The sequence below is a fragment of the Microcebus murinus genome, chromosome 12, assembly GCF_040939455.1.
Source record: "Microcebus murinus isolate Inina chromosome 12, M.murinus_Inina_mat1.0, whole genome shotgun sequence".
NCBI classification, from domain to species: Eukaryota; Metazoa; Chordata; class Mammalia; order Primates; family Cheirogaleidae; genus Microcebus; species Microcebus murinus.
The window spans coordinates 41,897,939-41,911,677 of NC_134115.1; the positions used below are offsets into that span (position 1 = coordinate 41,897,939).

Genomic DNA, 13,739 nt, shown 5'->3' on the forward strand with positions numbered 1-13,739 from the left:
TAGCTTTATTATAATAAATGTGAACTAATTATTTTTCATTTGGTAATATTATTGACTAACATACTATGAAGATTACAAGAAAATCACCTGCATTACTTCTACAACTGATTGCTCTACAGAAACTCGTTTGACTTTTCAAAATCCAACTTGTACTCACTTTTAGCATATTTTCTTCCTAGTCTAATTTTTAACCACTTAATAAACTTTTTCTATGCTGCTCATCTTCTTTCAACATTCAGTATACTATATATATGTACATACACACACACAATAGTATATTTAGAGAGTATATATATTCAAAATAACCTATAATCAGCTTCTCCATAAAAAAAGTGATTCTTTCTCTGTCATTAATATCTCCATTCATTTGGAGAGGCAAATCAGTTTGTAATTTCAAATGTCTTAATCCTTCAGTTAAGTATTACAGTTACTCTAAAATGGTCTGTAAATTTTTCATAAAAATTAATAGGCCAAAGAAAATTGCTCCCTTCTTCTGAGAGCTTTCACTAAAATCAAAGACAAGTTTAATGTCTACCATATACCAGATACTTTTACGTATATTATCTCATTTGATCTCATTCTAATCACATTTTAGGAGAAGAAATTACAACTGAGAGAGATTAAACAATGTGCCAAAGGTTATACATGTAATAAGAAAAGCTGGGCTTTGCTCCTAGGTGTGTCTGTTTACAAAGCCAAGATCTTTCCACTACCAGACGTTGGCAACTTAATGTAAAGAGCAAGACGGTTAATATTTTAGTCTTTGCAAACCATATATAGTCTCTGTCACAACTACTCAACTCTGCTGTTGTAGCACAAAAGCAGCCATAGAAAATACAGAAACAAATGAGAGCAGCTGTTTTCCAGTAAAACTTTATTAACAAAAACAGGTAGAGGGCTAAATTTAACCCAAGGCCCATAGTTTGCCAATCCTTGCACTATACTACAATGCATTCCCTTAGACAGCCTCTGTTAGTTTTTCATTAAGATCACTAAATTTTCTTTCTCTCTCACTTTTTTAAAAAATATGACCTTAGTCCTACCAAGCAATTTTATTTTCATGCTTTTCTTACTAGGCTCAATTATTTGAAACAGGTTACTCTGGGAAATATGTATAATCTTTTACATGTTCTAACTATAATACCAATGAAATCTATAAATAAGATAAAATATTTCTAAAACTATAGTACTAGCATGTACTATATTTTCAGCATGAAAATGTTAAATACCTATATTTATTAATAAAATTCTCCCTTTGGAACTTTTTTCAGTTATTAGTATCTAATTTTACTTGCTCAGTAAACATAATCACTACAAGGTCCCACTAATATATTTAGCAAAGCAACAGCAAATATCCTCTTTCAATTAATCAAAATGATCATGTATACTAAAAATATCTAAATACATAGATAGAACTTAAAGACTTTTTTCACTCTCTCTCATCCCAAAATTTAGCTGTATGTACCACCACTGAATTTATTTTTTAAAACATAAAATATTTAAACAGTATAAACTGGTATCAATAGGAAAGAAAAATTCTCTTCCACATCAAGAGTATTATTCTTTCTCCCTCCCCCACCCCCTACCTTGCATCCTCGCATGGATACTTGCACATTCTCTCTCTCTCTCTCTCTCTCTCTCTCTCATGCACTCGCTCGCTCCCTCTTGCTCTCTCGCTCGCGCGCGCTCTCTCTCTCTCTCTCTCTCTCTCATGCACTCGCTCGCTCCCTCTTGCTCTCTCGCTCGCTTGCTCGCTCGCTCTCTCTCTCTCTCTCTCTCTCTCTCTCTCTCTCTCTCTCTCTCTCTCTCTCTCTCGCTCACACACTCACTCGCTCCCTCTTGCTCTCTCGCTCTCTCTCTCTCTCACACACACACATACACACACACACAGTATTTTAGAAGACACAATCCAATTCCAAATAGAGTGGAAAAAATAATTATCAAAACACATACAGAATCAGCTTGAAATCCCAGCTCTACAATTAAAACCAGTTGAATAATCACTTCCTAGCTTTGTGCCTTCAGTACTTTACTTAACTTCTATTAGTCTCCGTTTTCCCATTTATAAAAATGAGGTGGAGGGGAGAATCATACCTGCCTCACGAGGTTGCTGTGGGCATTAAAGTGAGACTGAAAATGAGATGCCCATAGCACAGCGTTGACATATAGTCAAGGAATCAAAAATTCTATTTGATGCTATTATTATCACCCCCACCATCACCGTTTGGGGCAAGTCTTAACAAATCTACTGCAGTTCTTCTACAAAATGGAAAAACACTGCCTCAAATAGCATATATGTAAGGATAACTTTTTAAAGCACCCTGAAAATTCATCTTATCATTATTTTTAAAAGCCAAAAGGGAAAAAGTGCTCTTTCTCAAGAACATAACTGTTCCTTTGACAGCCTTTAAAAATTAAACTAATTATATGTTTTTATCCCAGAAAAATAAGAAGTTAACATTTTACCTTTGTTTTCCTTATTTCAGATATTTTTAAACCAAGACACATATATTGAAAGATTGAACATGTTGATTTCTAAAGAAATCCACTAATAAATAATCACAAATGGATTTGGTTAAAAGGGAATGTCAGACTAGGGTCTATTTTCTCAATTCCAATATTTTAAAATTCACCAATTTGGGGGTATATTTCTGTTGATTTTGTTTTTAATCTTCTGCACTTAAAAGAATCACATGTTAATAACTATTGCTACAGCTGCTCTAACATTAGTGCATATAAACATTTCTTACCAAATTACGCTTTTTTAGTGGAAGAAAATAATAATAGTGGCAGAAAGAAAACATCAGTGCGTAGGAAGTAAGAAGTTCAGTGTAGAAACACAACTGCAGAAAAAGCCAATGATTATCTTCACCAACACAATTGTTAATCCTGAAGAAAAAAATGAAAAAGAAATAATATTTTAAATGTTAATAAGATGTTCATTTCAGGATCCATAAGACAAAAAATAAATACAAATAACTTCACATATGCTTAACTTCATGGAAATATGCTAAAGCCACTCAAACCTAAAAGAAAACTGTGCAAAGATATAAATGTACCATCTTACATTTGTAAAGCATGACTTTACAAAGGAAGTCCATGTATATGATCCCCCTTCAACTCAACCTCAACTCAGTTAGGCAGGAAGAGCAGATGGTAGTCTCCTTGTCTCATTGATATGGAAATAGAAACAAAGGAGGTAAGCCACTAGCCAGAGAACACACAGCAAAGATGGGTCCAAGAGAGCAAGAATCCTCTTTTCCTGTATATTACTCTTCCATTACAGCATCCGAGCTAGGGTGACCAATTTGAATGCTCTAAAGTAAAATAGCTTAAACTTGTCACTCTAACATAACTGCTAAGCCTTTGCAATTTTTTTTATTACAAAAATCCCTGATTCCTGAAAATAAAAATGTATTCAAAAGCATTTAGAGCCATACTTTCACCAATACAACAGTAAACTCCAGGGAAAAGCATTAATGCTATAATCCAAAAATTTTTAAGGCTAATATAAGCAGAATATTTTATTGTTCTAATTTGTTGTATCCAAATTTTCATAGTATTTTAAATTCCAGCAGAAAATCCTAGCTCAAAACTACAAATTACCTCGCACAAATATTTTCATTTCAAAACAGCATTATACCGTCACACACACACAAAAAGATATAACACGTTCCAGTTCTAACTTAAAAATTGTTCTTTTTAAGGTGTGTCATCAAAGTGAAACGTAGAACTTAAATGAAAAACTTTGTGGAGGCATTTCTTATACTTAAGAGCACGTGCTTTGTAAACAAGAAAATTTTACTGTGTTTTGTTATCTGCAAGCAGGCCTATAAGAGAAGTGTGCTTACATATGCACTCAAAAATGTTCTTTAACAGCTGTAGCATGAAAGATGGCTTATCCTTGTCCCATCCTTCCTGTCCCCCAAAAGTTTGAGGAACAATTCTCTGATCACAGCATTCTTCTTAACCCGAGAGCTTTAAAAAGCACAAAGGTACTCAATCTATCTGTAAGAGTACTTTTTGTAACATTTAAACTACTTAGAAAGAATGATCAGAGCAAGAAAAATAGAAAACTGGAGGCAATCTGAGAATTAATCTCTAAATCTAAAGCTGTTAGGCAGTTAAGATAATGCAGTTCCTCGAAACATCAAAAATTCTCCTTGCTTACAATTTACACTGTACATCTCCCTTACTCTCTGAACATCTCAGAAGTGCTCTATTAGGAAATTCATTCATGAAAATTTCTAAATCTATTTAGGTCCCTTGTCTACTCTCCTTTCTGATGATAATCCAATCTTTCCCACTTTCCCTTCCCTCCTACCAATATTCTGAAAAGTTGACTAAAATTGTGAAAGCCTAGAAACAGATAAATCGCTCCCATGTTAGAATTTAGGTTAAATAGCACTTTCTTTGGTCACCAACAAGTTAGTCTGTATCCCTTAAAAATAAACAAATATCACTAATTTCTACAAAAACATTTCCTAGTTGACTTTTTATAATTTTAAACTATTGAAAGGAGGCATAAATATCTAACTATACCATGAACATTTATATTTTAAATCAGAAACACTACTATAAGAAGTGCTTAAAATTAAGTTTTTCAGTGTGATTACCACTCATCTGAATACATGTTTTATCTAGCTTTTTAAACTGTATTACTATTGTGATGGCAAATAGATCACTGAGCTTTAGAAAATTACTTGGGAATTAATCTGTTTAAATGCAAGGCACATTTTTTGAACACCAACTCTATGTCATATACTATGCTATCTTGTTGACAGTCTTAGACAGTTTTTAAAATTTTTATATAGTAACAAAGTGCTTTTATCTAAGGTGCTCTTATTTTTTCCTAATCTCAGGAAATTACCTTATATTTAAATCATCAGTTTATAGTCAAAACCAAATTTCTACTAAAAGTTTAATAATTAGCTGTCTATCAAAATAAGTTGTCAAAAATAAGGGAAACTCTAAATTGATTAGCATTAGAAGACAAAGCTAAATTCTACTCTTGAGTCAACTTTAGATAAATGCAGTTATAAATCTAAAGCATTAACTGCCATGAGAGTTGTATTTAACTCACATGAATTTTGAGCCTGGGGCCTCATGAGACATATGTAACTGACATGTTCTCTTTACCTTAGGAGCCGTGTGGTACGCAGGGAACTCACACTGCCATGCTGTAGCATACCTGTTACGTGATAGCTGGCCCCCTGGGCAAAACCCTGCAATTGGTTTGTGAAAATCTTACTTGTTGACATCCTTATTGTTACAATTAATATTGACAATTTAATTGATTTAACTGCATATAAGTCATGCAGAGAAAATTTAAAAAATTCATTAAATTGGAAAGAATCATTTTGTTTTCAAAGTTTTTATTCTATTTTTGTAATAAAACACTGGTGGCCCCAAGGGAAAAAAACTTTTTTTCTATTGTGGCAGTCAATGTGTTAAAAAGCCTATTATGCAGTTAACTTTGCATATATGCATACATGTGTGTACAAATACTCCATATATGTACATAGATCTGTTTATAAAGTGCTATACTATACCAGTTTAAATATTTATACAGAGATCCAATGCTAAGAAAACTGAATTAAATACAATATCTTCTTCACAGATTTTTGTGACAGCTTTGAAATGAATTACAATAAAGAATTCTCACAGCATTTGTTTTCAAAAATTCTATTTCTCAACTGAACATTTTCTTTAATATTACAAGAGAGCCCCCTATTGACCAAAAATGTTGAAAGTTCAGCAGAATCAGCAAATTATCATTTATACACATCCAATATGTGTATAATGCTAATACATACATCTAATACATAATACTTTAAAAGGCTTAAGGGATAACATGGGGCTTTTCAGGGTATCTGAAATGTGTTATTAATTAAACAAATAGGGGATAGAAACACTTGGATGTATATGGTTTATCATGACTAGCAATAGGTACTATTTAAGTTCTTCCTACTTGTCAGATAATGTACTAAATGCTTTACATACATGGCCTCATTTAAAACAAACACCTTAGTCTTTTGTGTATTTGGTTGCATGTTAATTGTTAAGTTTTCTGCTCAAATCTCTCTTTGTTACAAAAGATAGGATTCTGTGGAAAAAAGACTTTGGGAGTTGATAGAACTATATGATCAAATAAAGATATCCCTATTAAGATTTTTTTAAACGGTATAACTTTAATATAACTTTTGTCTACAGCTAAGTCCTAAGATTCACTTTTACTACTTTATTTATTTATTTATTTATTTATTTCCTAAAAGTGAATTCTTTTTTTCGTTTCTTACCATGGACAGTGGTGATCCATTCTCCTCACACAGTGGCCACAGCGGCTGCAGTGATGGGAACGCTTTGGTCTCATCAAATTACACTTGTTACATAATTCCCAAAACTCCCTTTCTAGAGAAGGAAATTAAAATCCATTTAATAAAGGCAAAAGAGTAACACTAAAATGTAGCAACAAATGTTTAGAGGATTTTTATAGGAAGTCTTCAGTATATATCTCTTAAGAGATTTTTTGTCTTCTAAGCCTGTGTAAACATGTTTGGCATAAATGTTGCTATTCTATTTTATGTATGTCTTATTTTGTGTTTTTGTAATTTTAAACACTATAAAAATAAAACACTATTTTTATAGTGAAAGTAAGAGGTAAAAAAAATGTATTTGGGTTTTGGATATATTTCTAGAATATAAGTAAAATCTAATGACAAAACCCTAAAGTCCAACCAAATTATTTTATTAAAATATAATTTTATGTAAACCAATTAATTTCTAGAAATTTTATTTTCTAAAGGCTCTAAAGAAGAAATAATGCTGAATCCTGGTTTTCCTAAACCATTTAATTTTTAAAATATCAATAGATTCATTTGCAACATGTATAGAAGCAGGTTGAAGAAGGGTGGTACGTGGGCTTAAGAGTTATCAGAATAGTTTCAGTAGTGAAGAAAGTGATAAGAACTTTACTGGAAATAAAGGAGTTCTTTACAAAATTATAAACTACCACCAGAAGCAATTCCCTCTAGACTGTAGTAAAAAAGCACACAATTAAGTTCCATGCTGATAACATGAAGTTGTGTAAGAGAAAAGGTATTTTTTATATAAATTGCTCTAACCAGATCCAGAAAAACTATGCATTATCTTCCAAGATAAAACAATTGCCTTATTATACAAAATATATCTTTTTAATATTTGTTGATATTGAATTTTACTTTTACAAAATTCTTAAATTTTTATCACTTATGTTTAAACTACCCCTTAACCTCATTAAAAGTATGGGCATAGTAAGATTAATCTAACTCCTACATTCAGAATGGGATGGTAGCACACAGAAGGTGGTCATTAATAAACTGAACTAATAATAATGTCATTAATAAACATTAACTGCTGAACTAGGAAAAGTTTAAAATAAAATCAATGAAATATTCTAAATAAACGTAAAGAAGATAATGGTAGGTAGTGCTCGATTTTCTAAAAATGTCCTATTTAAATTCTATTATTTTAGTTTAATTGCCAGGAGTAACATCAACATACTGGAATTTTATATAGTAAAGTGTTAAAAAAGCATTCTGCTCTATATTTCTCTGAAGAAACCTATATCAAACTAATCGTTTGTTCTAATAATATGGAAGTTGAGAAATTATCTTTTATACTTGAAATCTCATTTTAAAAGAAAATCCTCTTTATTTCTTATAGTTCTTATTTCAATGAAAACTCCTAAGAAAGCAACAATATTAGCTTAATTTAGATATAATTAAACTAGTGTTATTTAACTGTAATTGAAATGAAAACATGTAGCATATTATGATGTCACAAGCATATCATTTTTTTCCACTTATATCAATGTTCCCCAAAATCCCAATATTAAAACTTTGAATTAATACATCTCCATGAACACAGACAGGGAGAAGACTCTACAATGAGCCAATTTTTGCTCAAAGGCAATATAAAAACTTTATGTTTGTAAATTAGTCCCTTAAAATATAAATATACAGCGTATTCATTATATACTAGAGAATAAATTCATTTCATACCTAAAATGCTCAGAAAAGAATGCTCAGAAAAGAAGACAGCATTTGGCTATAATCAGAGAAAGCCTATAATTCTGTAGTCTAGACCACAGATTGGCAAACTATAGTCTGCAGGCAAATCCAGTCCACCACCTGTTTCTGTATGATCTGTAAGCTAAGAATAATTTTTACAATTTTAAGTGATTGAAAAAAATAATAATTTGTGACATGCAAAGATCATATGAAATTCAGATTTCAGTATCCATAAACAAAGTTCTATTTGTTATGCCCACTCATTTACATATTGTCTGTGGCTGCTGTTGTGCTACAATGGTAGAGTTGAGGAGTTGTAACAGAGACTGTATGGCCCATAAAGCTGAAAATATTTACTGTCAGGCCTTTACAGCAAAGAAGAGCTTGCCAGTCTGTGGTCTGGACCATAAATTTGTTTAAAGAAAGAGCTTAAACCAGTCCTTTAGCTAAACTGAAGATACTACATAAGTATCAAAAATGAGAAATATCTAAAAAAAACTCAGTTTCACATACATGTACAAGTACACCTGTCCCTATGTGTTGAGGGCACAAAGAAAAAAATCACTATTGTAAAATTCTATAAATTTAATTAATCATCTACAATGTGTTTTTGTTTTTGATAGCAAGGAAAAATCTATCCCTCTTTACATATCCTACATATCTATAAAGTATTTTTTAGTCTTTTCCCTTTTCTTCTTCAGGATTTACTCTTACCCAAATAGCATCTTGGTGGCTGATACATTCTGTTGTTTGATGATTACCTACCTAGTTTTGTACTAGCCATCTAATAAAATAAAAGCCTATGGGAAAGAGAATTCAACTGATAATGCATGACAGCTATAGAAAAATTAAAAGCTAACACATACTTTTTTTTTTTGAGACAGATTCCCACTCTGTTGCCCAGGCTAGAGTGCTGTGGCGTCAGCCTAGCTCACAGCAACCTCAAACTCCTGGGCTCAAGCGATCTTCCTGCCTCAGCCTCCTGAGTGGCTGCGATTACGGACTACAGGCATGCACCACCATGCCCAGCTAATTTTTCCCATTTTTGGTAGTGACAGGGTCTCACTCTTGCTCAGGCTGGTCTCAAACTCCTGAGCTCAAACAACCCTCCCGCCTCAGCCTCCCAGAGTGCTAGGATTACAGGCGTGAGCCACTGCGGTAGGCCTAACACATACATTTTTAAGGGATAGAAAAATCAAATCATAAAACAAAATAAAAAGACAAATCCATAAACAATTCAGGCTCCTTAATGTGAGTAAATAGTATCACATTGTTTAATTTGAATCTTTATTAATGCTGTAAATGTCTAAATGTATATAAAGCAATGCTTGGGTTGGTTTTGTATAACCCTCAAAAAGGAAAGAATCACCCTCTATTAAGTCTTTTAAAAGACTAACATTTTCAGAGGTCCTTTCTGAATTAACATATTTTAATTCACAAAGTAATGTTTTGGGGAGAAAACTATTACTCAAAACTACTAAAATCAATACAAGGTTTGGGTCCTAATAGAGGTCCCTGACCTAATCAGTTACCAATGTAGGATATAAATGTCAATGTCTCTTTTACAGATCACCCTTAGAAAAACTATATAAAAGGTAAGAAAAAGCAAAACTATAAGTGAATAAATTACCCTGATCATTAACAGCTCATACATCATTATAGCTCAGGGTAAAATTTTGAGGATAGTATCAAAACATGCTATATTTTTTTAAAGAATTAGAAGGAAGACTTTGCTCTGTTAACACTGTGTCAAAAAACGGCTCTAGAAATGACAAAAAAACCTGATGCCAAACATGCAGATCAGGAACTTGATTAAAAAATGTTCTGAAGTTGATTGTGGTGATGGCTGTACAACTCTGTGAATATAGTAAAAGCCACTGAATTATGTACTTTAAATGGGTAAATTATATGGCATATAAATTATACTCAATAAAGCAGTTTTTTTAAAAAGAGCTTGAATAAAATCATTTCACAAAATGTAAAAATTGATTAAAGAGTAATATTTCTAACTAAGGCATTATTTTGTATTTGTTATTTCAAATATGCATGTGAATAATTCAAATAATATAAACAAATAATGATTTCATTTGACTATTTCATTTACATGCCCAAAAGTTTATAAAATTAAATTCTGGGGGTCTTCTTATGGTAAAATGGAATATTCTCTTATATTCAAATTGCCTCATATTTAGTTGGGAAACATACCTACTAAAGTCATTCTGTTAAACAAAAACAAAGGCATGTAAAATATTTCAGAGTAATTCAATAAAAATGGTTAAAATCATAAACATAACAGGACTTTAAGTTTCCTTTTCTGAAGAATTCAAATATATGAAACTGTTCAACCTTCAAACATTTCTGAATACATGGTATTGTTCTATAGTTTTGATTCTTTAGTTATGCTATATTATTTTTCACTGTTAAAATTTTTTTTTACTAAGTTAAAATCATATTTACAAAAGAATCAACACCAAAACATACATGAAGGCTTAAATTTTCCCCAGAATCATAAAAAAGATGAACAAAGAGCTGAAATTAATAATCTGTATATAAGGCCGGGCACAATGGCTCATGTCTGTAATCCTAGCACTCTGGAAGGCTGAGGCAGGCGGGTTGTTCGAGGTGAGGAGTTCGAAACCAGCCTGAGCAAGAGCAAGACCCCCGTCTCTACTATAAACAGAAAGAAATTAATTGGCCAACTAATATATATAGAAAAAATTAGCCGGGCATGGTGGCGTGTGTCTGTAGTCCCAGCTACTTGGGAGGCTGAGGCAGCAGGATTGCTTGAGCCCAGGAGTTTGACGTTGCTGTGAGCTAGGCTGACGCCATGGCACTCACTCTAGCCTGGGCAACAAAGCGAGACTCAGTCTCAATAATAATAATAATAATCTGTGTATAGATCCACAGTAAAAAGATGAGGGAGACAAGGGAGACAAGAATCTGGGTTTTCTAGGTCTCACACCACCTCTACAATAACCAGCTGTAAGATCCAGGAAGGACAATCTACGTGCCTGACAACCCAGCCTACCTACCTCATAAAATAAACATGAGGGTCATACGATATGAAATACCAAAAGACTTTGGAGAAACACTAAAATATGATAAATAAGTGTATTTTTTTCGACTGGGCAAAAGGGAAGTTTCTTGGAATCAGTGAAAAAAAGTAGGCCACATATCAACTGAGATAAGATAGTATACAGACATCCAGTCAGCAAGATGCCATGGTGTACTCATCACTACAGTTTACAAACTAAAAGTAATACTCTGTGGACTCAATTTGGCCTGGAGATTTAATTTCTTTGGTACTCACAATGTTTTTAATATTTTAAATTAGTTGCCAACTTTTTTTTAAATCATAAACTTCCTCCCTCATAAACTTTGGGATTCCCTGTTTTCTCTTTAAAATGTTTAAGATCTAACAATCTAATGGTATGACAACTTCACTGCAACTGAGTAGAATCCAACCTGGCCCCTCTCACTGATTTGCAGTGTCTGCAGCATGCAGGCATTTGAGTGCTTGACCACTGCAAATTAAAGAGTTAAACAGAAATGGGTCCTGAGTTAGAAAAAAACCTGCTTCTTTGATTTGATTTTCTGAAGCCACTGGATTTTATAGTTCAAGTAGATAATACATGCATGCAATATTTTAGAGAGCTTTTGGCTAGGACAATTGGGAAGAAGAGGGATTCTGTACAAACCACAGAGTGCCAACCTTTCCAACTCTATCCCTGCCTCAAGACAGAGAGACAGACAGACACACACACACACACACGCACGCACGCACACACAAACTGCTAAGTGACAATGCTACTGTTTCTATTAGTTAATAAAAAACAAATATTCGATAAGGTGTTCAAAAACTTCTATAGCTACATAAACATCAGTTTAATAGTACCATTTAATCTCTAAATTTGCAGGGCCAAATAAGACTCTTAAATGATGGGTCTTGAAACACAACAATCAGGATTTAAGAAAGGTTCTATAAGTGACTTGTCACTTAATCTAATTTCATATGGTATTACTGCATTGGTTCCCAAACTTTGCTACACAATGGAATCACCTGGGTTCTTTCAAAAATACTGATACCTGGCTCCTACCCCCCAGGCATTCTGATTTAATTAATTTGGGATGTGCCTTGGACCTGCACATTGAGATTTTTGAAAACTCCCCAGGTGATTCTAATGTGTAGCAAGTTTGGAAGCCACTAAATTATTATCAAAAGTATTGTAGTTCTATTAATAAAATGTACTTCACAGGCATACAAATTTCTTACTAGAAGAAAATGCAGAGTTCTTAAAGCTTATATGGCAAATAGTCAAAAAGTAAGACTCAAAGAGGAAAAATAACACATGAGGTTGTACTAGATCTAATATGTAATAACTAAGCAACATATTTTCAATTCATTTTTATGGTTTAAATGGTTATTATGCAGTACGGGGGTGAAAAATCACCTTCAACTGACACTAGAGTAAAAGGTTTTCAAATTTTTCATTGAATTGTTACAAGTTGGAAAAATATAGGCAATAATATCCATAATATTACAAATATTTACTCCAAGCAATGTTATATTTACAATATAATGAGATAAGTGGCAACATTAAGAAAATTCCTTTGTTAAGTAAAAATATAATTTCTCAGATATTGTATATCATTCCACAAATATTTACTGTGCATCTAAGTGACAGAGATTCTTCTGGACACTAGGGATACAGCAGTGAACAAATGAACAAAACAAAAAATCTACACCTTCACAGATCTTTTATGCAATAAATCTAGAATGGGAGGATGGAGACAAACAAATAAGTAAACTGAAAAGGAGAGCCAGGAAGTCAGGGGAGGTTGCAATTTTAAATAGAGAAGTCTAGAGAAGAAACACAAGAGCAAAGATTTAAAAGTAGTGTTAGATGACATATATAACTATTAATATATATTTACAGCAATAAAATATGTTAATAAAGATAACAACTTTGGCACCAACAAAACTGATAAATCAGAAGAGTACCATACCTCCATGTGGGATCTTAGGGTTCTCAGGGAGTCTTCCTGGATCAGTTATTGAGGCCCTCACTAAGGCAACCAGACAAAATATGGCAATGCCATAGAATACTTTAAAATAAATAAATTAAATAAATAAATTAGTCATTTATCCTTCAAAACAGTTTATCAATAAGCATATTTAAAGTTTAAAATGTACATTTTAATCAACATCATCAGGATGAATAATTTTCAAAAGATAAGATGGAAAAATTAAATCACTAATTCATTTTACTCACCAAATAATATTGCCAAGAGGACTATCTTAAACACACTAATTTAAAACATTATTTTGCATGAAAGTAACTGATAAACTTATTATAAATCAGACTGTTTACTAACAGTGATTCCCCATTTATACCATTATTATGGTATAAATAAATAAGCTCCCTTTCAATTATTACATATACTATATTTGAAAGGATCAAAATACCATTTTAAACTTTTTTCTACAATTAAACTTTTCCATTAACTGGCTATCTTCAAAATTACTCTGAATTAGTGATATTCAATTGCCCCTTTTGATGGATCTTAAGATACTTAATTTAACAACACAGAATTGGAAACTTTTGAATTTTAAAATTAATAGCCAGAAAAAAATTGTAAGGGAAACAAATTTAGTCACCATAATTCTACATTTTTTACTTAGTTAAT

The 13,739-nt window shown here is 32.3% G+C and overlaps 1 protein-coding gene across 1 annotated transcript in view; it reads right to left on the reverse strand.

Moving 5' to 3' along the window:
- The window catches only part of ZDHHC21 (zDHHC palmitoyltransferase 21), a 70,147-nt gene that overhangs the window by 41,757 nt on the left and 14,651 nt on the right, over positions 1 to 13,739 (reverse strand). The window contains exons 4-6 of the mRNA XM_012769643.3: positions 13,059 to 13,157; positions 6,300 to 6,411; positions 2,751 to 2,889 (exon numbers count right to left, since the gene is read on the reverse strand). Coding sequence (XP_012625097.1) covers positions 2,751 to 2,889; positions 6,300 to 6,411; positions 13,059 to 13,157 — 350 coding nt within the window. The remainder of the gene's footprint in view (positions 1 to 2,750; positions 2,890 to 6,299; positions 6,412 to 13,058; positions 13,158 to 13,739) is intronic.